Raw genomic sequence first — 24,364 nt, forward strand, 5'->3', positions numbered from 1 at the left:
TGAGCTAAATGGGTAAGGGGCATTAAGGAATCTACTCCTGAAATCATTGTTCCACTATATGCTAACTAATTTGGATATAAATTTTAAAAAATAAAAAATAAAATTAAGAAAAGAGTATGTTTTTGAGATTCATCCATACTGCTGCGTGTAGCCCCAGTTCAGCCATTTTCACCAGGGCAGAGCATTTTATTGATCACATATTTGCAAACATATCCATTCTTCTGTTTTAATCATTTAGGTTGTTTTCAACCTTCGATTCAAACAATGGCCCAACAAACATCTTTGCACTTGTTCCTTGTGCACACAGTATTCACCTTTTCTCACTATTGCTGTATCCTTCATTGATCTACACAAAGAACAAATGGTTCTGTCCCTTTTTTGAGAAATTCATGATTCAAGGGTGCCTGGGTGGCTTAGTTGGTTAAGTGTCTGACTTTGGCTCAAGTCATGATCTCACAGTTTGTTGGTTCAAGCCCGGCATCAGGCTCTGTGGAAACAGATCAGAACCTGGAGCCTGCTTCAGATTCCGTGTCTCCCTCTCTTTCTGCCCCTCCCCCACTAGCACTCTGTCTCTCTCTCTCTCTCTCTCTCAAAACTAAACATTAAAAAAAATTCATGATTCAAGAAAGTGGGTGTTTCTCTGAGAGACAGCACTTTGATTTACCTCAGGGTTTTAATTTGGAGAATGCTGTATTAAATCACCTGGGAATTTTTTTTTTTCCTCCAAATTAACTCAGGTCTTTACCACAGACCTACTGAAGTTGAAATGTCTCTGTGGGGAAGAAAAGCTCCTTTGGAGAAGCTCCTAATGACTGAAGCCCTCCACTGATTTACCACCCAGCTGTACTTAGGCAGTCTACTCACCCACACACATATCTCACTAGACTCTGGTTATGGTGCTCAAGAAAGTGGGCAGACCCTGTGAGAGGAAATGACCTTTCAGCGGAGTACCCACTGTGATCATCAGACACCACTGTGGTGCAGTCCTGGCCTGCTGGTGATACCATTTGACTTCCATCCATATCATCCCTTTTAGGCACCTGTATTTATGGCAGGCTGGCTGATTTGTATTTCGTCTGTGTTAGAAAAGCCTCATCCTCTGTAACCCCAGATACTGGGGCAATCACTTATTCTAGTATCAAACTAGATAACAGGGATCATAGCCCTGCTTTCAGTAAGATTGCATTCTGGTGCTAAAGGCTTTAGGCACGTGCATTTAGAATTGTAACACCTTATATAGGCCACTTGATATGTACAAGGGACGGGTATAGAGTGTCAAAGAGGGAAATGATTCCAGTTTGGGGACAGGGAAAGACTTCATGGAAGAGGGACCATTTCAGCTTTATCTAAAAGGGCTAACAGAGAAGACGAACAATAAGAATAGCAGGTTCAAAGGCACAGATGTTACCTTTTTTAAGTAACTGGAGAGTAGGGTGCATGTAGGGATGATGCAGAAAGGTGAAGGTTGAAAGGTAGTAAGGTAGGTAGGTTGAGACTAGACTGAGAAGCATTTTGAATGGACTTCATTCATCATGATGAGGGACCCATCATTCCTCATGATGGGGGACCCATTGAATCCTGTTAAGCAGAGAAGAGACACGGTAAGCACTGTTAGAAAAATGCCTTTGGCAGCCAGGAAAGACTTGAATTGGAAAGGGACAGCTAGAGGTCTGATCAGGAGATAAGAGGAGGCAGTAACAATAGAAAAAAGGAAGGAAAGGATGAATTTGAAGACAGCTACTCTGTCATGAATGAGCAAAATGTAGATTGATGGAGAGACCAACTATGAAAACAAGAGACAACAAAATGGAGTATAACATGGAAGTAATCGTATAAATATCTAAATAAGGACCAGAGTTTGAGGTGCATGAAAGAAATGAGCATTAGTTAAAAGTAGAACCATTCCACGTGTTTTAACTATCATGTATTGATTTCTGCACATGCTCAAGACAGGAAAGGGGAGAAGTCTTCTGCATTTGGAATCAGGAAGCCAGCATTTAGTGTCCCTGCCCTGCTTCTTGACTGTCTTTGAGACCTTGTGCAAGCCAGTTGACCTTTCTAAGACTGCAGTCCCTTCCATCATAAAACAGGATTTGTCTGTTGCCCCAGTATCCCTTCCAGACCTAATATCTTCCAGTCTCTTTTTCTTGCCTGATTGCCCTAGACATGCCCTATTAGCTTTTAGACCTTAATTCTAGTTCATATTGTGACTTCTCCTTGGACCTGCAGGTTACTTAGACATGTGTTGCTTAATTTACAGGCATTTGGAGGTTTTTCTTGTCTTTCTGTTCTCGTACTTTAATTCATTTCCACAGTGGTCAGGAAACATGATTTTAATCCTTTGACATTTGTTGAGATCTACTCTCTGGTTAAAAATATAATCTATTTGGGTAAATGTGCCATGTGCACTAGAAAAGAATCTATATCCTGCAGTTGTTGCCTATATAATTCTTTGTCAGTTAAATTGAGTGGATTAGTCGTGTTCAAATCTTCTGTATCCTTGCTGATTTTTTGTCTGCTGATTCTGTTAGTGAGAGGTGTGTTAAAATTTCCGGTGGTGACTGTAGATTTGTCTGTACCTTTTTCTTATTCTCAGCTTTGTTTTTTCTTCAAGAACTTATAAGCTACGTTATTTGATGCATAAATGTTTAGGGCAGTGATATCTTTCTGTGGCATTGACCCTTTTATCATTGTGAAATGTCTCTAGTTCTCCCTTGTGATAACTCTTACTTTAATATCTGTTTATCTAATATTGATGTAACAGAACTTCTTTTTGTTATTTGCATGGTATAAAATCAAAAGTGAATTGCTGGGTTTTTGTAGTTGTATCTGTGTTTCTTAAAGTCCAATATAATAGTTTTTGTCTTTTAATTAGGTTGGTTATGCCATTTACATGTAACTACTGGTTTAGTTAGGTTTAATTCTCTTGTCATTTGTTTTATCTGCTCTGTTTTTTTTCTCCTTTGCTTGTTTTTCTTTGCCTTTATTTTACTTATTTATTTTAAATATTTTTCTTTTTTATTCTTTTTTTTAAGTAAACTCTACCCCTAACATGGAGCTCAAGCTCATGAAATTTCCAAATTAATCTATTACAGTTTCCCTCACCATTGCCCAAGTAAGCAAGAAACTTAAAACAGTGTATTCCATTTTCTCCTTACCAACTTTTTGGTATACTTGCCATATATTTTATTTCTATGTAAGGGATAAGCCACACAAACCATTATTATTATTGTTGTTGTTGTTTTAATGGTCAGTTGTCTTTATATTTACTTATATATTTACATTTTGTAGCTACTGATTCTTTCTTAAAATTGTATGCTTCCATATCAGAGCTTTTGCCCTTGAGCCTGAAGAACATTCCACCATATATTCATCATATCCTTTAGTATTACTTGTAGAGCAATTCTCTACAAGAAATGAACACTTGTTTTTTTGTTCTTTTGAGAGCATCTTTACTTCACATTTCTTTCTAAAGGGCATCCTCCTTGGGTATAGAATTTTTGGTTGACTTTTTTTCCTTCAGAACTTTAAAAATTTTTTACTTTGTGTATTCTTTCTTAAGAAGCCAACATTCTTTTTTTTTTTTTTCACTTTTTTAAAAAATTCCAGTATCGTTAACATATAGTATTCTATTAGTTTCAGGAATCTCAATATAGTGATTCAAAAGTTCTGTACATCTAGACATGACTCAGTGCTCATCATGATAAGTGTGCTCTTTTAAAAAAAAAATTTTTTAAGTTTATATTAAGAGAGAAAGAGAGTGCATAAGTAGGGAAGGGGCAGAGAGAAGGAGAGAGAAAGAATCCCAAGCAGGCTCTGCAATGTCAGTGCAGAGCCCAATGCAGGCCTCGAACTCCCTAAATGTGAAATCATGACCTGAGCTGAAATCAAGAGTTTGGATGCTTAACCGACTGAGCCACCCAGGCACTCCACTAAGTGTACTCTTAATCCCCTTCACCTATTTCATCCATCCCCCCCACCCATTTTCCCTCTAGTGACCATCAGTTTTCAATAGAGTCTATTTTTGTTTGTCTCTCTTTCTCCTTGTTTGGTTTCTTAAATTCCACATACGAGTGAAATCATATGGCATTTGTCTTTCTCTGACTTATTTCACTTAGCATTATACCCTCTGGATCCATCCATATTGTTGCAAATGGCAAGGCTTCATTCTTTTTTATGGCTGAGTAATATTCCTGTGTGTGTTTGTGTGCACACGCACGTGTGTGTGTGTGCCACATCTTCTCATTCATTCATCTATTGATGAATGCTGTCATAATTTGGCGACTGTAAATAATGCTGCTATAAACATAGGAGTGCATTTATCCCTTTGATTTAGTGTTTTCATATTCTTTGGGTAAATACCCATTAGTAGAATTACTGGATCATATGGTAATTCTATTTTTAATTTTTTAAGGAACCTCCAAACTGTTTTCCACAGTGGCTGTAACCAGTTTTGCATTCCCACCAACAGTGCAGAAGGGTACCTTTTCTCTACATCCTTGCCAACATTTGTTGTTTCTTGTGTTTTTTATTTTAGCCATTCTGACAGATGTGAAGTAATAACCTCATTGTGGTTTCGATATACATTTCCCTGACAGTGAGTGGTGTTGAATATCTTTTCGTGAGTCTGTTGGCCATCTGGATGTCTTCTTTGGAGCATTGTCTGTTCATGTCTTCTGCCCATTTTTAAATTTTTTTTTTCAACGTTTATTCATTTTTGGGACAGAGAGAGACAAAGCATGAACGGGGGAGGGGCAGAGAGAGAGGGAGACACAGAATCGGAAACAGGCTCCAGGCTCTGAGCCATCAGCCCAGAGCCTGACGCAGGGCTCGAACTCACGGACCGCGAGATCGTGACCTGGCTGAAGTCGGACGCTTAACCGACTGCGCCACCCAGGCGCCCCGAGCCCATTTTTAAATTAGGTTATTTTATTTTTTGGTGTTGAGTTATATAAATTCTTTATATATTTTAAATGATAACCCTTTATATGTCATTTGCAAATATCTTCTCCCATTCGGTAGGTTGCCTTTCAGTTTTGTTGATTGTTTCCTTTGATGCACAGAAGTTTTTAATTTTGATATAGTCCCAACAGTTTATTTTTGCTTTTGTTTCCCTTGCCTCAGGAGACATATCTAGAAAAATGTTGCTATGTTCCATGTTGGAGACATTATTGCCTATGCTCTCTTCTAGGATTTTTATGGCTTCAGGTCTCACATTTAGGTCCTTAATCCACTTTGAGTTAATTTTTAGTGTGTAGTGTAATAAAATGGTCCAGTTTCATTTTTTTGCATGTAGCCATCCAATTTTCTCAATACCATTTGTCGAAAGGACTGTCTTTTTCCCATTGCATGTTCTTGCCTCCTTTGTTAAAGATTAATTGACCATATAATTGTGGGTTTATTTCTTTTTCATTGATCTATGTATCTATTTTTGTGCCAGTAACATACTTTATGATTATTACAGCTTTGTAGTGTATCTTGAAATCTAGGATTATGGTACCTCCAGTTTTGTTCTTTTTTCTTTTTTTTTTTTCCTATAAGAATTGCTTTAGTTATTTGGGGTCTTTTGTGGTTCCATGCAAATTTTAGGATTATTTGTTCTAGTTCTATGAAAAATGCTGTTGATATTTTGATGGGAATTACATTAAATTTGTTCTTCCAATCCATGTGAAAGGAATATATTTCCATTTGTTTCTATCATGTTGAATTTCTTTCAGCAGTGTTTTATAATTTTCAGAGTACAGGTCTTTCAACTCTTTGGTTAAGTGTATTCCCAGGTATTTAATCATTTTTGGTGAAATTGTAAATGAGATTGTTTTCTTAATTTCTCTTTCTGATACTTAATTATTAGTGTATAGAAATGCAGTGGATTTCTCTATATCATTTTTTTATGCTGAGACCTTACTGAATTTATTTATCAATTCTAGTAGTTTTTTGATGGAGTCTTGGGGATTTTTATATATAGTACTACGTCATCTGCAAATAGTGAAAGTTTTACTTCTTCCTTATCAGTTTGGATTCCTTTTATTCCTTTTTCTTATCTGATTACTGTGGTTAGGACTTCTAGTACTATGCTAGATAAAAGTGGTGAGAGTGGACATGTTTGTGTCCCCTGCTTTGGGGGAAAACCCTCAGTTTTGCCCCAGTAAGGATGTTAGCTGTGAATTTTTCATAGATGGCCTTTATTGTGTTGAGGTTTGTTCCCTCTAAACCTACTTTGTTGAGAGTTTTTATCATGAATGGGTGTTATACTTTATAAAATGCACTTTTTTTTTGCCTATATTAAAATGATCCTGTGGTTTTTATCCTTTCTCTTATTGATGTGATTTATCACACTGATTGACTTGTAAATATTGAACCACTCTTGCATCCAAGGAATAAAACCCACTTGATCATGGTGAATGATTTGTATTAGTGTATTGTTGGGTCAGTTTGCTAATATTTTGTTTGCATCTATGTTCATCAGAGATACTGGTCTGTAGTTCTCTTTTTGTTTGTAGTATTTTCATCTGACTTTTGTATTAGGGTAATGCTCGCCTCATAGAATAAATTTGGAAGCTTTCCTTCCTCTTCTGCTTTTTGGAATAGTTTAAGAAAAATAGGTATATTAACTCTCCTGTAAATGTTTGTTAGAGGGGTGCCTGGGTGGCTCAGTTAGTTAAGCAGCCAACTTCAGTCAGGTCATGACCTCGCGGTTTGTGGGTTCGAGCCCCGTGTCGGGTTTTGTGCTGACAGCTCAGAACCTGGAGCCTGCTTTAGATTCTATGTCTCCCTCTCTCTCTGCCCTCCCCTGATCACACTCTTTCTCTCTCTCTCTCTCTCTCAAAAATAAACATTAAAAAAAAAAATGTTTGTCAGAAACTCTGCCCATGCCTCTGTCGTAGAACAGCCTTTGGCAGCCTTCTCTGCAAATGGGCTCTATGGCCTGGCATCCTCATCCCTGCCACCTGTGATCACAGGCCAAGGCCCCTGAGGAGTCACCACCAAGGTTTCCACCAGCCCACAAGCAACAGTGTGGCAACCATCCCCTCCAGTGTCTCATTTATGGCCACCCACAACTATTATCCAGCAACACCTGGATTCCACTTCTAGTAACAGAAGTGCAGAGTATCCTGGGGATGCCATCCCCCACCACCCTGGTCTCCCCAAGGCCAACCTGGGTCACTGGTGGGCAGGCTTCTTTTTTGGGAAGTCTACACTCCTATTTATGGCTACAGTATTGGAGTCCCTAAAACACTTGGAATGTCCCCAGGCCTCCAGTGGCACAGTCACCTGTGATTTGGCTCTGGAAGCCATGAAGAAGCAGCCTCATGGCCAGCCTGGCAAAGCCAACACCAGACCCCCATCCTGAGTGGCCACCACCAGCCACCAGGCTTCATGAGGTCCTAGGTTCATCAGAGCCACTCCCCTCCCCTCCCCTTTCCTCCTCTCCCTTACCCCCCCTTTCTTCCTCTTCCCTCCTCTCCCTTCCCCTCCCCTCCTCATAGACTAGAGGCTGCAACAAGCAGAAGCAGTTGGTATCTTTTGTATCAAAACAGCAAAACACCAAAAAGGAAGTTAAAAGAACCCCACTCTTTACTATCCAAGCCACATTCAAGCCTTCGTGACACCCTGTAATAGTGTGCCTTGCACCAAGTCTAAAATAAACTCCAAGAAACTAGTAAAGAAAAAAAAAAGATTTGGTAGAATTCACCTATGAAGCCGTCTGGTCCTGGACTTTTGTTTGCTGGGATTTTTTTTATTCCTGGTAATCGATCTATTCAAATTTTTTATTAATCCCTGCTTCGATTTTGGGAGGTTACATGTTTCTAAGAATTTATCCATTAGGTTGTCCAGTTTATTGGCATATAATTTTCCATAATATTCTCGTATAATCCTTTGTATTTCTGTGGTATTGGTTTACTACTCTTTCATACCTGATTCTGAGTCCTCTCTTTCTCTCTCTCACTCTCTCTCTCTCTTTCTCTCTCTTTCAATGAGTCTGGCTAAAGATTTGTCAATTTTGTTGATCTTTTCAAAGAACCAGCCCCTGGTTTCATTGATTGGTTCTATTGTGGGTTTTTTTGGTTCTAGTTCATTTATTTCTACTTTAATCTTTATCATTTTCTTTCTCCTACTGATTTGGGGTTTTGTTTGTTCATTTTCTAAATCTTTTAGGTGTAAGGTTAGGTTATGTGAGATTTTTCTTGCTTCTTGAGGTAGGCCTATATTGCTGTAAATTTCCATCTTAGAACCACTTTTGTTGCATCCCAAAGATTTTGGACCATTGTGTTTTCATTTTCATTTGTCTCTGTATTTAATTTTGATTTCCTCTTTTATTTCTTGGTTGACCCATTCATTGCTTAGTAGCATTTTTGTTTGTTTTTAATGTTTATTATTAATTTAGAGAGAGAAAGAGGGAGAGAGTATGCATGTGACTGGGGGAGGGGCAGAGAGAGAGGGAGACAGAGAATACCAAGCAGGACATGCAGTGTCAGTGCAGAGCCTGACACAGGGCTGTATCTCACAAATCATGAGATCATGACTTGATCTGAAATCAAGACTTGGATGCTTAACCAAATGAGCCTCCCAGGTGCCCCTAGTAGCGTGGTTTTAACCTCCATCAACATTCATTCTTAAAAAAAAAATTTTTTTTAGGTTTATTTATTTACAAGTGGGGTAAGGTCCGAGAGAGAGGAGAAAGAGTGCCCCAAGCAGGCACTGTACTGCCAGAGCAGAGCCCAACATGGGGCTTGAACTCATGAAACTGTGAGACCATGACCTGAACCAAAACCAAGAGTCAGCCCTTTAACCAGTTGAACCAGCCAGATGCCCCAACATTTATTCTTATTGTTGATTCCTGGAAGGCAATGTGTCTTTTTTTTTTTTTTTTTTTTTTTTTTTTGTGGCTACTTTTAAGATTTACTTTTTATCTTTGCTTTTTATCAATTTGTAGGCTCTCTTTATTATCTTACCTGAGGATCCCTGAGCTTCTTCAATCTGTGGGGAAGATATGTCCTCACATTTTGAACATTATTTGCCATTTTTTCAAATTTGTCTTCTTTTCCATTCTCAAAAATTTTTTCTACCTACTGAGAGTCTTATTACATGCTTGTTAGACATTCTGACCATGTGTCAAATCTATATTACTTTCTATTTGCTTTTCTTTTGTGCTTTATTTTGGGCATATAGTATTGACCTATCTACTGATTCACTAATCCTGTCTGCTGCTATATCTAGTCCACTGTTAAACCCATCCAGTGAGTTCTTAATCTCTGATACTGTTTTTGGAAGTTGTAGAAAGTTTTTTGGATTTTTTTATTTTTGTAGATCCTGCATTCAAATAATCTATCTTTTCATCCAGTTTTTCTGTCCTTTTTCTTTTGAAAGTTATTTTGAAATCATTGCTAAATCAAATATGTGGATCAACTCTGCTTTTAATCACTGTTTTATCTCTTGATAATTGGGGCTTTTACAGTTTTCCAGGGTGGGAGAGAATATTTAGTAAATATTTATTATATGCTAAACATTGTAAATGATAGATTTACTCCAGATTGTGTTGTAGTATTCTATAGAATATTTAAATTTGTTCAGTCAGCTAAGTTACTAGAAGACCAGTTTGATTCTTTTGAGACCTTATTTAGGGAAGATCTATTTCCGTGTTCCCTTACTGCTCAGTATGATTGATAATCTTATGGGTGGCTTTTCTGAGTTGTAAGTAAATGTTTGGTACGCTCACCTATGTCTTCTACTCTGCCTTGGCCCCAAATCCAACATCTTTCCAATAGTGTTTAATACCTAATTCCATTCACTCACAGTTCTCAGCTTCACAGCACATACTTTCTTCCCAGACTTTTATGAGTCTCAGCCATCACTCAGTAGCCTGAGAATCAGCCAAGGAGCCAAGAGCAATTTCCATGTAGATTTCTGGGTTCAGTCCCTCATGTTCAACCATTTCTACCACCTGGCTCCCCAAACCTCAGCCATCTTAGTGACATTGAACTTACATTTCTGCCTCACCCATCTATCAAATCCCTGCTGGAGTTTCTGTGTTGGTTGCTCTTTGAGCCTGGTAACTGTTATTTTATATATTTGTCAAGTTTTTATTGTTGATGGCAGGAACATGAGACTGACACCATCTACTTTATCATAGAAATAGAAGGTAGCATTTTGCTATCTTGGTTTTAGTTACATGTTTTTAAACACCCATTTTTAAAGGTGTGATATATGGATAATTTTTATTTTAAATTTACTTCAGGGTAACTATTATTCAGTAACATTTCCCAACATTGCTATTTAGATGGGAAATGACTATTTTTTAGCTTCATCTTTATTAATGTATGAAGGTTTCAATTAGCCTCTTCAGCTTTGGTGCTCACTGTATTAAGAGATAGCTTCTTTGACATTTGCTTGGTTTGAAAATTGTCTAGTGTTGAGAGTCTGCTCTGGCTTGACCCAATTTCCTGGTAAGCATAGTCCCAGTAACAGCACATCTTGGCAAAATGGACCTGTTGTCCTGGGTGACTCCCAAAATGGCAGCCATTAGAGTTTAATATCTTTGGCCTTAAGTTTTATCTCCTGTGAAAATTCAGCCACTTCAGGGGAAGAATGGCAGAGTAGGCTGTATTAGTCATTCATATGAAAATAATTTATCAGATTCCTTCTTATAGACCTGGTTTAATAGTAGCTGGGGAGAAACTTTTGTAGTAAACTCCTTGGTGTCTGAGGCAGTGAACAGGGACATACAAGGCGGGAAAGTGTACATAAAATAGAAGGGATAAAAAAGATAAATCTTATCAGTGTTTTTAACCCTTCCCATGGAGCTAGGCTCCTTCAGTTTTTTTATCTGTTTCCTCAAGAAGTTCTTGGTGCATTGTGATAGGAACTATGGCAATAAAGCAAAGTCTAAAATTATACAAATAGGGGCACTTGGGTGGCTCAGTCAGTTGAGCATCTGACTCTTGATTTCAGGTCAGGTCATGATGCCAGGGTTGTAGGATCGAGCCCCATGTCAGGCCTCTGCACTGAGCTTGGAGCCTGCTTAAGATTCTCTCCCCTGCTCACTCTCTTTCTCTATCTCTCAAATAGAGAATAAAATGATACAAATAGGGTGATAATAAAGAGTAAAATCTAAAATGATTAAGGTAGGCTGGAGATATGCCAGAAATCAGCAACATTGGTTTCTTCCTAGGGGGGCTTTTGAGTGGCTGGGCATTAAGGATGGGAGAGAGACTTCATTATGTAATCTTTTCTCCTCCTGAAACTTGAACCATCTAAATATGTTACTCTCAAAAAAAAAAAAAAAATCAAGCATGTTTATTTTTTATCCTTCCTATAACATCCTGAGAGTAAAAGGATATTATTATTATTTAAAAATATTTTTAATGTTTATTTATTTTTGAGAGAGACAGAGTGCAAGGAGGGGAGGGGCAGAGAGAGAGAGGGAGACACAGAATCAGCACAGAGCCCAACATGGGGCTCAAACACCAGGACTGCAAAATCATCACCTGAGCCGAGTCAGATGTGTAACTGACTGAGCCGCCCAGGCACTCCAAGGGATATTATTTTTAAACCCTCAAAGATAATAAAAATAGGAGAGCAAACAATGGCAACAAAAAAATTGGAGTCTGGAAAGATGGCACTGTAGACTGAATGCTTGTGTCCCACTAAAATTCAAATGCTGATCACCAATGTGATGGTAGTTGGAGATGTGGGGCCTTTGGGAGGTGACTAGGTCATGATGGCATTAGTAACCTTATGAAGCAGACCACAAAGAGGTCCCTTGCCCCTTTCACCATGTGAGGACACAGTGAGAAGGTGGTCATCTATGATCTAGGAAGCAGAATGTCACCAGACACCAAATCTGCAGGCACTTTGATCTTGGACTTCTCAGCCTACAGAACTATGAAAAATAAATGATTATTGCTTAAATTACCAAGCCTGTGGTGTTTTGATATAGCAGCCCAAACTAAGACAGATGGACAGCAAGGAAGTTAAATTCTAAGCCAGCCAATAGAGAGCCAGTTGTTTCCACAGAGCTACCTGAAGGCTTGGGAGTTGGGGACAGTAGATGCATGTGAAAATGAGACTTAAAACAGGGTTGTTTGAAAGTCTGACTTAAGAGGCAGTTAGATCCCTAGCCTTTCATGCTAGCTCTGCACAATAGGACACCTGCCCACCCCCACCCCCAACTCCAGGTAGGAAACTGAAATTTTACTTTCTGGTGAGAATAAAACAGAATTTCTGGACAAGGCCATAGCAGAGTTGAAATTAGGGTATGCAGCACTGAAAACACGAGATTAAACAAATGTTTACATATCAAATACAGAGAGACCAGACCTTCTGCCCACACCCGGCTACCACAGCTAGGTCGTCAAGCTTAAGTACCTCCAAGACAGGAGAGAGGATTCTCTGTCTCCGGAATCTGACCACCCTGAAGAGAAAATGTCAAGAGCTCTGTGACATGACAGCTCAGCCAGATGACCATACAGGGAAATCCACAGTAGACCTCAAATAGCTTTTGAGTAACTCATTAAATAGGAGCAGAAACCATGTATTGCCAGGCATCTAACTTGAAAGACAGAGACTAAACTAAATTTGAAGGAAATATACTGTGTCAAGAGAAGAACATTTTAGATAGTCGAAAAATTTTCTCTATTATTTATGTTCTCAATGAGTCAAAGATATTAAATTCATGAAACAACAAAGGGCCATGAAAAGTGATATTCAGATAATGAAAAAGAACTCTCAGACATTAAAAATATAATAATTTGGGGGCACCTGGGTGGCTCAGTCATTTAAGCATCTGACTTCAGCTTAGGTCATGATTTCGTGGTTCACGAGTTCAAGCCTCTGTGCTGACAGCTCGGAGCCTGGTGCCTGCTTCAGATCTGTTTTCTTCTCTGTCTGCCCCTCCCCTGCTTGTTCTCTATCTCTCTCTCCCTCTCCCTCCCTCTCTCTCTTTCTCTCTCTCAAAAATAAAACATTAAAATTTTTTTAATACTTAGTAATTTTAAAATTCAACAGGGTTAAATAATAAAATTCAGAGTGTCTTCTAGAAACTAAGACAAAAGGACAAAGAAATGAAAAGTAGGAGAGAAAAGATAAGCAAAGTAGTGGATCAGGGTAGGAGTGCCAACATCCGATGACAGAAGTTGCAGAAAGAAAAACAGAAGACACATCAGAAAAAAATATAGAAGGAGTTAAAGAAAATTTCCCAAAATTGGAAGACTCAAGATTGTAACATTCAGTGCTGTCAGCACAGAGCCCAGCACAGAACTCAAACCCATGAACCACGAGATCATGACCCGAGCCAAAGTTGGCCACTTAACCCCCTGAGCCACCCAGGTGCCCCAAAAGACTTGAGATTCTAGATTAGAAGGGTCTACTTACTGCCCAGAGCAGTGAATGGCAATAACCCAACACCAAGGCCCATCATAATGAAATTTCAGAACACTGGGTAAAAAAATTCCTACCACTTAAAGAGAGGAAAAAATAGGGTCATATATAAAGAACCAAAAATCAGAATGGTTTTCGACTTCTCAATAACTACCCTGGAAACCAGAAGCCAATGAAACAGTGCTTTCAAACCATGAAGGAAAATTATTTCTAATCTACAATTCTGTATCCAGCCAAATTGTTAATTGAATATGAAGCTAGAATAAACATATTTTCAGATACACAAGATCTCAAAAAATTTACATTTTATTCACTCTTTTTGAGGAAACCACTGAAGGACAAATTCTGGAAAAACAAGAATAAACCAAGAAAGAGAAAGACATGGAAAATGGGAATGGGGGGATGGTACACAAGAGGGAGAGAGTCAGAGGAATCCTCAGAATAATAGTGAAGGGAAATCTCAGAATGACAGACCTGAAGCAGTAAAAGCAACTAAAACAGATTGGATCAGGTGGAAGGCTCCAACACATTTTGTTAAGAAAGTGAAATTGCTTAAATACCTAATGTGTCTGAGCATTTATTTAGGAGATTTGGACAGTTGGCAGAAAGTTTGGGATTAAATTATGGGTAAATACTTAAGAACACAGTAAAACAAAAAAGACAGTTGTTAAGTCCAGGGAAAACAACGTTGCAGAAGAAATGTAAAAGTAATCCTAGCATATTACAGCTCACCTTGATATAACACTTAGATACTGATCAAAATGGAATTATAATTATATTGACAAGATAAAAGGAGGGGTAGGTAAGAGTTTGTGATTGCAGGGGTGAGGGGGCATTTAGTAGAAGATAGCTAAATCCTCATCTACCAAATGGGAAATAGATACCTAAAGCTTAAACCTGAGGGAGGAAAATCATGAACTCAAGAAGTAACAATATAGACATTAAAGATTTTGTACCCAATTCCTATTTCAGGAGGAGGGGGGTTCCCCACACACCACACAATTCTTTGACACAGCTGAGTGTCCTACAATTCAACTCAATTCTGGCACTATCTACCCAGAGCTAATGTCAGCTTGCACTGGTTAAAGCTTAGTCCCACAGGATTGCCCTCCGCTTCAGGTGCCAGTCACAAGTCCATGTTATCTGTACTTCTGACCAGTGGACTATAAATCAGCAGTTCCATGACCCCCTCCTTGGGCTCAGTTAATTTGCTCATGGCTCACAGAACTCAGGAAACCATCTTACTAGATTACTGACTTTTTACAAAGGATATTAAAGTATACGAATCAAGAGCCAGATGAAGAGATACATAGGGTGAACAACAAAGGAGCTTCTGTCCTTTTAGAGTTTGGGGCCCAGCACAGTGGCACAAAGGAGTGTTCTAGTTCACCAATGTGGAAGCTCTCTGAACCTCATCCTTTTGAGTTTTTATGGCGCCTTCGTTATATAAGAATGATTAATTAAATCATTGGTCATTGGTTATTGATTCAATCTCCATTTCCCCAGAAATTACAGGGTGAGACTGACTTTCAAAGCATTCAGAATGCTGGAAAGCACATGGTGTGGTGATGGTAAGATCTGGAATTGACTCCTGGCTCTACTATCAAAGTCACCTAACCTCTTTGAGAATAAGATAGGGGCACTAATAATCACAGGGTGATAATAGGTATCAGGCAGAATAATGTATATGGGAATGCTTTGTAACTAGAATATTCCTATTACAAGTATTGGTTTCAATTAGTTCCTTTATGTGTTGAGTTTGTCTGTACAAATGTACCTTCTATCCCTGGTGTATTAATATTATTGACTCCAGGTAGGCTTGTGTATTAGTTAAGGTATAGGTTAAAGTACTGTTAATAGGGAGATCCAAAAATATGGCAGTTCAAACAAGACAGAAATCTGTTTCTCTCTCATATAACAGTCTAGAGCTATGCTATCCAATATGGTAGCCACTAGGTACATGTGGCTATTTATATTTAAACAATTACAATTAAATAAAATTTAAAATTCAGTTCCTCAGTTGCGCTGGCCACATTTCAAACACCTAGTAGCCAGTTGACTAGAGGCTGTTGTATTGAACAGCACATAGAGAACACTTCCCTCATCACGGAAAGTTCTGTTGGGCAGCCCTGACCTAGAGGAGCGGTCCAAAACTTCAAGGGTAGCTCTGCTATACAAGGTCATCCATGGACCTGAGTTTCATGAATACTTTTGCCCTGCCATCCTCTAGTAAGACTTCATAACACATTTTTGGTGCCTTTAGTCCCTTTGGCATTATGATAAAGCCTACAGACTACCTCACAGAGTAATATTTTTAAATGTATAAGATAAAATGCATAGAATTACAATGGCAATTAATTATGTTGAAATATAATTGTCAAAGTATAAAAAAATAAACTCATGATATAGTAGTCTGTGCTTTATTAATACACCAAGTAATGATCTAGTGGCAAATCTAATGGCTACTGTAATTTCATAGTATTGATGAGTGTGTGTGATTTTTCAAGATAATCCACAACAAGTATAATGTGATATGTACATATCTGTATTTTCAGTTAGTGACAGTCATGGATATGGCAAATACTACTATGGTTTGTTCCCTACATATTAACTGAAGGAAATGCTAAGTTTCAGATAGAGGCTAGTAAAAATAAAGTTATATAGTTTTCTTCCCATCCAAGTTTACAAACTAACATTTCTATTTATGGACCCCTTGGGGGGGAGTGTGGAATCCAGGGTTAAGGAGCCCTGCTGGGTGATGTCAAAGCTGGCTTGGCAATGCCAGGTCTATACTCTAGAATGTGGGAAGGGGAGAGTAAATAATTTCTCTTTTAAAGGACATGACCTGGAAGTTGTTCCCATCCCATTGGCCAGCAGGCAGTCACATGACCACCTGTAGTATAAGGCAGGCTGGGAAATGTAGTCTTGAGGGTAGCCCTTTACCTTGCTATTAAAAAGCTTGGAGGAGTTCTGTTCGTAAAAGGAAAAAGGGAAGAAGCGGTATTAGGATAAATAGCAGTCTCAGCTTGGTTCTTCAGTATGGAATTAAAACAAAAAATTTGTTTTTACTTTTAAAAAATGGCTCTTTTTTTCCTAATAGTTTGTGCACTCTTCAGGTCTAAGTCAGAAATGTGAGAAAGAATTTCACTCTTACTAACTGTGGACGGGCTCCCACAGTGTCACCAGTTCCTGAGGTATACAGTGTCTAAGGGTTGTAACAAATTTGGAGCTGATGTTCCCCAATTCTGTGCATCTGCTGGCAACCTTGTTATTAGTTCACAGACAACAGTTTCACCCCTCTCAGAGTGTATGTGTTCATGCTCAAAGCAGACTCAGTATGCCATTATCTGTACTGAGGGAAGCAATAACAAATTAGGCATCTACTCCTGTCACCAGTGACCAGTAGTCTATGTGCAAGAGAGCATAAAAAGTAGGAGGCAGGCTTTTTCCAAACAAACATTCCTTGAGCAAATGCCCTTTAAAGTTAAAATAACAACTCTTTGGGTTGTACAGGCCTTTAACTTTTTAGAGAGCTTGAAGTACCTTAACTCTTCTTATTTTATTAAAGTACCCAGATCATGGGGGGTTTTCATTATTTTTTTTTAACTTAGTTAAATAAATAGCAGTTTTGATTCAGCACCACATGGCCAACAGCTTTTAGCTTATAAATGAAGAGTCTGAAAAGGCATACTTACAGGCGAGCCCAGTTGGCTTCTGGCAGGAGTGAGGCCGAGCTGGTCCAAGCCCCGAGAGCACTTAAAGGGCCAGGCAACCCCTCATGCACACCTCTCGTCTCCATCCTGGGGGGTTCTGGTGGAACATGAATACTCAGTATTATTTACTTTAAAGTTCCTGATTGTGAGCTCCCAAGGGGCAGGCACTGGGGTCTTCCTAGCCCCCCTGAATGCTGGTGCAATTCCCTGTACATCACAGGCGCTAGACATATGTTTGCTGACAAATCGCTTCTTTTTTATGAGCATTTATAATGGCCTTTTAAATAAGTGCCATTTTAAAATTTGCTGAATGAAGTGTGGTTTTTATTTAGTCTTAGGGTCACCATTGTTTTATTTGTTTGGCCACCCTTCCCCCCAGTCCATCGCCAGTTTAAAAATATGATTCACCAGGAAAATATGACTCCATTAATTGAATTAATTTTAGAGCCAACTTTTCAGGAACCTATGTATTTCTGTAAAGTGAGATCCACTCGCAAGTGTACCATTTGGTGCCAGCACTCAAATTTTCCCTGACTCAGTTGCTCCTGTGGTGTTTCAAATGTCTTCCCATTATATCAGGCAGCCAGTGCCCCATACTTGTGAGGATTATTTACAGGGTCTTGTGATTCAGCCCAGGATCTGATAGTGATCTTGGTCGGGTGATATAAATAGTCTAGGATTTGCCAATGGCTATTTTTATAAGGGAAGCTTTCGAAGTTGATTTCTTTGAACCCAGAATGACTTTCTCCCTCTGGCTTCCCCTGTTTTCCTCTGCCACTGGGGAGATCCTCTTTTCTGCGGGCCTGTCTTTACACCTCCTCCAGCCAGCTGGTGTCTGCAGAAATCAGAAGGAAGATACGTGTTTGACACAGAGTTGCCTGAAATCCTATATCTTCACCCCCTCTCAGTATCATCTTTCTTTCATCCGGCCCAAGAATGGCACCCACCCCGCCCATCAGGCCACAGGATCTGTGGGACTAGCCGCCTTGTCTGAAATAGATACCCAATGGCTCTCTCAGGCAGGACAATTCCCTACATTCATACCTGAATGTATATTTTACAATATTACCTTTTATTTGTCTTTGTGGACTTGCCCCTGCCCCAAGTTGGGGGGAAAAAACACCCAAAACGCTCAGTAGAGTTACTGTTGATGAACCAGACAGCCTCATTTGAGGTAACCCCAACTGTATGTGTGGCCAACACCCCTGCCCCGGGAGGTGCAGACTCTAGAGTGCCTGCTCAGGCCTTCCCTGAGGATGTCTTGGCCCCAGGTCTCCAGAGCTCTCTTTCCTCCTTGTGAGGTACCCCTCCCCCCCACCACACACACACACACACACACACACACACACACACACACACAGTACATGTGCTGTCAGCCAGGAGAGGCTCGCCTTGGGGTGCCACCCTCTCTTTGCATCCTTTCCCCAGGTTTTCATGCTGAAAACAGCACATTCTCAACATGAAGCAAAAATTGATCCTGCTCTTTTTCATCCTGTGTTTTTCACCATGCTGTTCTTGGCACTCAAGCTTCTAGGCTTGGGGGTAGAATTGATAGCTTCGAGTGTAATAAGTTAAATTGGTCGGCAGTATGCCATGTGTAGCCTTAGCTCCCCTGGATAATTTACCAGCATCTGTGGCTTCTCCCACCCAGTGGCCTTGAGTGTCTCCTTAACTTCACAACTGGCTTGCCTCTTGGAGCCCTGCCCCCTCCCTCCCACCCCCCAGTCAGCTCTGAGGGCTGGAGATCTTTCTTACTTCTTGGGCCAAGTACTGGAAGTAAAAGAGATTGTTTCAGTCTCTGAGTTCCACCCCAGGGTCAAGGGCCCCAGAGCCTGGTGCTGCAGTCTGGCCAAAGGGACCACAAAACCAGGTCACCAGTCAGTCCATCCATGCCCTGAGCTTTGGTTCTGCCTCTGCCTGGGATTAATGTCCCATCTCAGGATAACTATGAAGATCAAATAAGGTATTAATACTTGAAATACTTTATGAAAGGTAGAAAGATAACAGCAAGAATAAAAAATAGTGGGTACTATTTTATGGGCATCTCTTGTGTCCCAGGTACTTTGTTTAGTGCTTTATGGGAACTGTCTCATTTACTCCTGACAACTACTCTTTGAAAGTATTAATATGCCCGTTTTATAGAAAAGGGAAAGTGAGGCTCAAAAAGATGAAGTTACTGGTCAGGATGCCATACCTAGAGAAAGTGGTAGAGTCAAAATTTGAGTCTGGTCAGGGTGAATTTAAGGCCTACGCTCTCATCTATTAAGTAGAATATTTCCCTTCCCATTTCAGGATTGGTAAGAGAAACATAATTAACTTCAGAGGTGGGAATTTACAGCATTTTGTTTAGGATATGTATTTTACCCTCCATTTTCGAGTCAACAAGCAAGTTTCTTGTGCTTAGGCCTTATTTCCGGAGCAGAAGGAACTCAGTGGTTTTCCCACTGGGAGAGGGAGACATGAGATGTGTCTGTCTGTTCCAGGAAATGCCACCCACTCTTGTCACCCACACTGCACCACCCCAGTGCACTGACGATACATTAGCCAACTCAATGATGACTCTGTTGTGTAAGCCACTAGCTGTCAAGATGACTAAGGCTCAGACAGTGCTCCCTGCATTTCTGTTTCTGTGGTTGACAGTGGATTGAGTAGGGCATTTAGGCCTGCTCTACTTGTAAGAACCTTTGGGCAGGTGAGTTCATCAAGCCCTGGCATAGCACATGGTTAGCCACAGGAGAATGAGACATAAAAGGCTCGGTTCCTGTGTGGGGTCGCCATCCTGTAGCAAAGACAGGACAGGCATTGTGACTAATCAGTGTGTGTATAATTGGCAGTGTAGAAAGAAGTGCATCCACCGGGAAAATTCAGAGAAGGGGAAGCCTCCATGAGAGTTTGATCTGGTTGCTGGCGCATATGGGTAGAATGGCAAAGAGAGCAAGGAATGTTCCAGATATGAGAAACAGCCAGGCGTATCTGGTCAAGATCTCAAAACGCTTTGTTCCTGGAAGAATTTTATATAAATTGGGTTTTAATCTTAATTCAAGAAAAGGCACATATCAAAACTTGCCCCTTTTCAGAGTGTTTATGTCTTAACTAAGAAATCGTGTAATTCTGCTCAACATGTCTAAGTGTATGCTTACAAAACCTGTAACTGTCAGTAAGGGAATTGAAGGGCAGTAAGGAAGATTATAGTGGTGGTGGCTACATAGACATATGTGTGTGTTAAAACTCACAGAATTGTTGGGGCGCCTGGGTGGCTCAGTCGTTTAAGCGTCCAACTTTGGCTCAGGTCATGATCTCACGGTTTGTGAGTTCAAGCCCCACGTCAGGCTCTGTGCTGACACCTCGGAGCCTGGAGCCTGCTTCCGATTCTGTGTCGCCCTCTCTCTGCCCCTCCCCCACTTGTGCTCTGTCTCTATCAAAAATAAAATAAATGTAAAAACAAAAATTTTTTTAACCTCAGAATCGTTCACCCCAAAAAGTCAGTTTATTACCATATGTAGATTTTTAAATGATTATTTTTAAGTGCATAAGGTTAATCCTTCCCCTCCAACAGCTTATAGCTTAATGAAAGACGAGATAGTAAACTGTCAGGGCACCTGGGTCACTCAGTTGGTTAAGTGTCCAACTCTTGATTTCGGCTCAGGTCATGATCTCATGGTTTGTGGGTTCGAGTCCCACATCAGGCTCCATACTTACAGTGTGGAGCCTGCTTGGGATTCTGTCTTTCTCTCTCTGCCCCTCCCCTCCTCTCTCTCTCTCTCTCTCTCTCTCTCTCTCTCTCTCTCTCTCTCTCAAATAAACTTTTAAAAATTTAAAAAAAAAAAAGAGGAAACTGTCTTCCTTAGGTAATGTAGTGTGTGACAACAGAGGTTGAACAGAAGAACATTGTGGGGGCTTGAAGCCAGCACAGAGCACTGCTGGCTGGGGAAACCCAAACCATTCTGACAGTGCGTGGCATATGCAGCGAGATCTGGGAGTGAGAAACAGCCAGAATAAAGGCATGGGAGCAGAGAGGTGTGTTTTGAAACAGCTCACATTCTCTTTGGGGTGTGTGTGTGTGTGTGTGTGTGTCTGTGTGTGTGTCTGTGTGTGTGTCTCTGTGTGTGTTTAACATACGACATAATTCCTAAGCTGGCATTTGTTGAGCACCCACTCTGTGCCAACAGAGTACTGGGGATTCCGAGATGAGTCCTCATCTGCATCTCCACCTCACCAGAGAAGATACACAGATGGCAGAACAGCATATGAAAAGATGCTCTATATCATCTGTCATTGGGGGATTGCAAATTAAAGCAATGATGAGATTCCACTACAGACCTGTTAAGGTGGCCCAAATCCAAAACACTGACAACAACAAATGCTGGCAAAGATACGGAGCAACAGGAGCCCTCATTCACTGCTGGTGGGAATGCAAAATGGTACAGCCACTTTGGAAGACAGTGAGACAGTTTCGTACAAAGCTAAACATAGTCTTAGAATCCATCCAGCAATCCTACTCCTTGGTATTTACCCAAGTGAGTTGAAAGCTTAAGTCCACACAAAAATCTGCATACATATATTTATAGCAACTTTATTCGTAATTGCCAAAACTTGGAGGCTCCAAGATGTCCTTCAGTAGGTGAATAAACTATGATACATCCAGACAATGGAATATTATTCAGTGCTAAAAAGAAATGAGCCATCAAGCCATGGAAAGACACAGAAGAAATTTCAGTGCATATTACTAAGTGAAAGAAGCCAGCCTGAAAAGGCCACGTATGGTATGACTCCCTCTATGTGACAGTCTGGAAAGGGAAAACAATGGAGGCAGGAAAAGATCCGTGGTTGCCAAGGGCTGGTGGGGGGTAGGTGAGAAAACAAGTAGGCAGAGCACAGAGGAGTTTTAGGCAGTGGGGAAAAAACCCTATCCCTGTTCTCAAGGATGTCTGGGCTAGCTGGAGGACACAGACCCCCCAGATCAGAGGGAGGTAGAGGAAGTACCCAGAAGAAGCCAGAGAAAGGAACTGACTGGCCATAGGGGGCTTCGCTAGAGGTTTTCTAGGGGAAGAGATACATCTTAGGTGTGACTAGAAAGAGCTGCAAAGAGAAAGAAAGGAAGAGTATTTTAGGCCACAGAAACTTCACATGCAAAGGCCTAGAGATGAGAGAGAGAGGAAGAGAAACCATCTGTGACATAAGAGCCGCTCAGCAAAGCTGGGAAGGACAGACAGGGAGGCTGATGCCCTGACGGGCCGGACCGTGCGAGGCTTGCTGAGGCACACAAGTACACGAACTTCATGTTTAGAGCTGTGGGGAGAACCACGGGGTTTTGAGCAGGATGACATGATCAGAAAGATCCCTGTTTCAGAAAGATGGCCACAGAGTGGAGAACAGATTGCAGATGATAGGCTGGCTCGAGGAGGACAGTGGCTTGGCTAAGAGCAGACCAGAAAGACGTGGATGAGTTGAGAAAGTAGAATCTGCAGATGCTGGTGATTGGTTGGGTGGTGAGTAAGAGAGAGGAAGGACTCTGGTACCTCTCTGGGCTCTGGTTCTGGTTTAGACAGCCAGTGGTGGCAGGAGCAGGGGGTGCGAGATCCACAAAGGAGGATGAGGGTCAGGGAGAGGAGGGTTGGGGAATAGGCTAGAAAGGGGGATTAGAACAGTGCTGTTTGCCAACGTGAACACTAGGTAAGGGAAGCCCAGGGAAGACACAGCCTCACTGCAAGTCGCTGTTTTGTTACTGCTCTTTTCTTTGGTAACATCAGACTTCAGCCAGACCCTGGAATATAGATGGACATCTGGGAATTGTTAGACTCTAGAATAAACATTTGACAGCCTTTGCATTCCCAAAGTGGCCCATACCCAAACTGACAATCGGAAGCTTGCCTGGAGAAAAACTTGATATGAGCCTCAAAGCCAATGTAGTTAATTAAAAGAGAATAGCTTTTATTAAATTTTAACAATTATTTCTTGAAGTATTGAATTCAGATGGTAAGGTAAACAGTAGAAACAACCTTAATCTTTCTTGACCCCAGTTTTCTCATCTGGTAAATGAGGGAAACAGACCTGTTGATCTCAAAGTTCCCTTCCAGCTCTGAAATTCTAGCCTAATAAAATTTTTCATCAAGGTTTTTTTTTTTTTTAAAAAACCTCTATGTGAATAAACATAGAGCTCTCCCTTATTGAGCCTCAAACATTTTTTAATCCAAAATTTTAATGTTGAAACTCCATCTTGTCAGATTTCCCAGAGTGTAAATCCTCTGACCAGTATGCTGTTATTGTTTGAAAATACTGTAACCTCTGAAGCTCTGACTGAGGGAGGAAAGGGGGGGAGGGAGGAAAGAAGAAGGGGGGAGGGGAAGTTCCATGTTTCCAGCAGTGAATTTCCTGATACTAATGCTAGGAAAGCCTTACAACAATCTTGCATCCTATAAAGAACCCAGGCGCAGTTATAATCCTCATTTTTTGTTCGTGATAACTGATTTTACATACTCCTTAATCCTCACGGCCATATGATGTGAGTAGGTGTGTTATCTTCCTCACTTTACAGATGAGGAAACTGAGGCAGAAAGTGGTGAAGTGACTTGCCTGAGTTTACACTCAGTGAATGGCAGAGCCAGGGTTCAAGATGTGGGGGTTCGGCTCTGGCGCACATGCTCTGATCACTCTGTCATGCTGTTCTCACTGCAGTGAGCACGAGTGTGGGGCATTTCAGTTGCAAATACTCTCTCCCATTGTCTTCATCAACCACTAAGTAAAATGTGTATTTAAACTACACATTCCCCATGTCTCCTGGCCAGAAACAGACACAGTATCTTGGTTTTACATCTTTGTTCACGTTTTAGGCCTTGATCTTACAGTAAGCATCTGTCTCACTTGGGAAGTTGAAGCCTTACTAGGTTACCTGCAAGTGTTTTCCAAGGCTGTGAGCGTGGCCCAGCGGCTGTGTAGGAAAGTGTTGGAGTGAGGAAGGATTTAGGAATACCTCTCTTCTTCCACTCAAGGCTGAGTGGGAATTTGGTTGCCAGGCATTTTTTCCTGGTCCCCTAATGCCCCCACACTGTGGCTGGTGAGAGAGATCCTTCCCTCTTGTTGCCACCATGTAGTTAGCTAAAAATGAAGAAGTCATTCCTAATTATTGCCACAGCAGGCAGCGTCATGGGGAATGGCCAGGTGCAAAGGGAATGATACTTTTTTCGGAGAACAGTCAGGATCCAACTCCTGCTGAGAACCTCAGATATAAATTGAGGATCACTCTGGTATGAGGAAATGCACAGAGGCAGGGTAAG

The 24,364-nt window shown here is 40.6% G+C and overlaps 2 protein-coding genes across 6 annotated transcripts in view; both read left to right on the top strand.

Moving 5' to 3' along the window:
* Positions 1 to 24,364, top strand: part of ATG7 (autophagy related 7) — a 252,739-nt gene that overhangs the window by 191,578 nt on the left and 36,797 nt on the right. The window lies entirely within an intron of this gene.
* LOC111559569 (pancreatic progenitor cell differentiation and proliferation factor-like) lies at positions 6,793 to 8,027 on the top strand (the record flags this gene model as incomplete). Its single annotated transcript, XM_045051967.1, is given in 2 exon segments — positions 6,793 to 7,065; positions 7,067 to 8,027. Coding segments are annotated over 2 exon segments (558 nt in total), but the record flags the coding sequence as incomplete, so codon positions are not given.

The sequence above is a fragment of the Felis catus genome, chromosome A2 (genome assembly GCF_018350175.1).
Source record: "Felis catus isolate Fca126 chromosome A2, F.catus_Fca126_mat1.0, whole genome shotgun sequence".
Lineage (NCBI taxonomy): Eukaryota > Metazoa > Chordata > Mammalia > Carnivora > Felidae > Felis > Felis catus.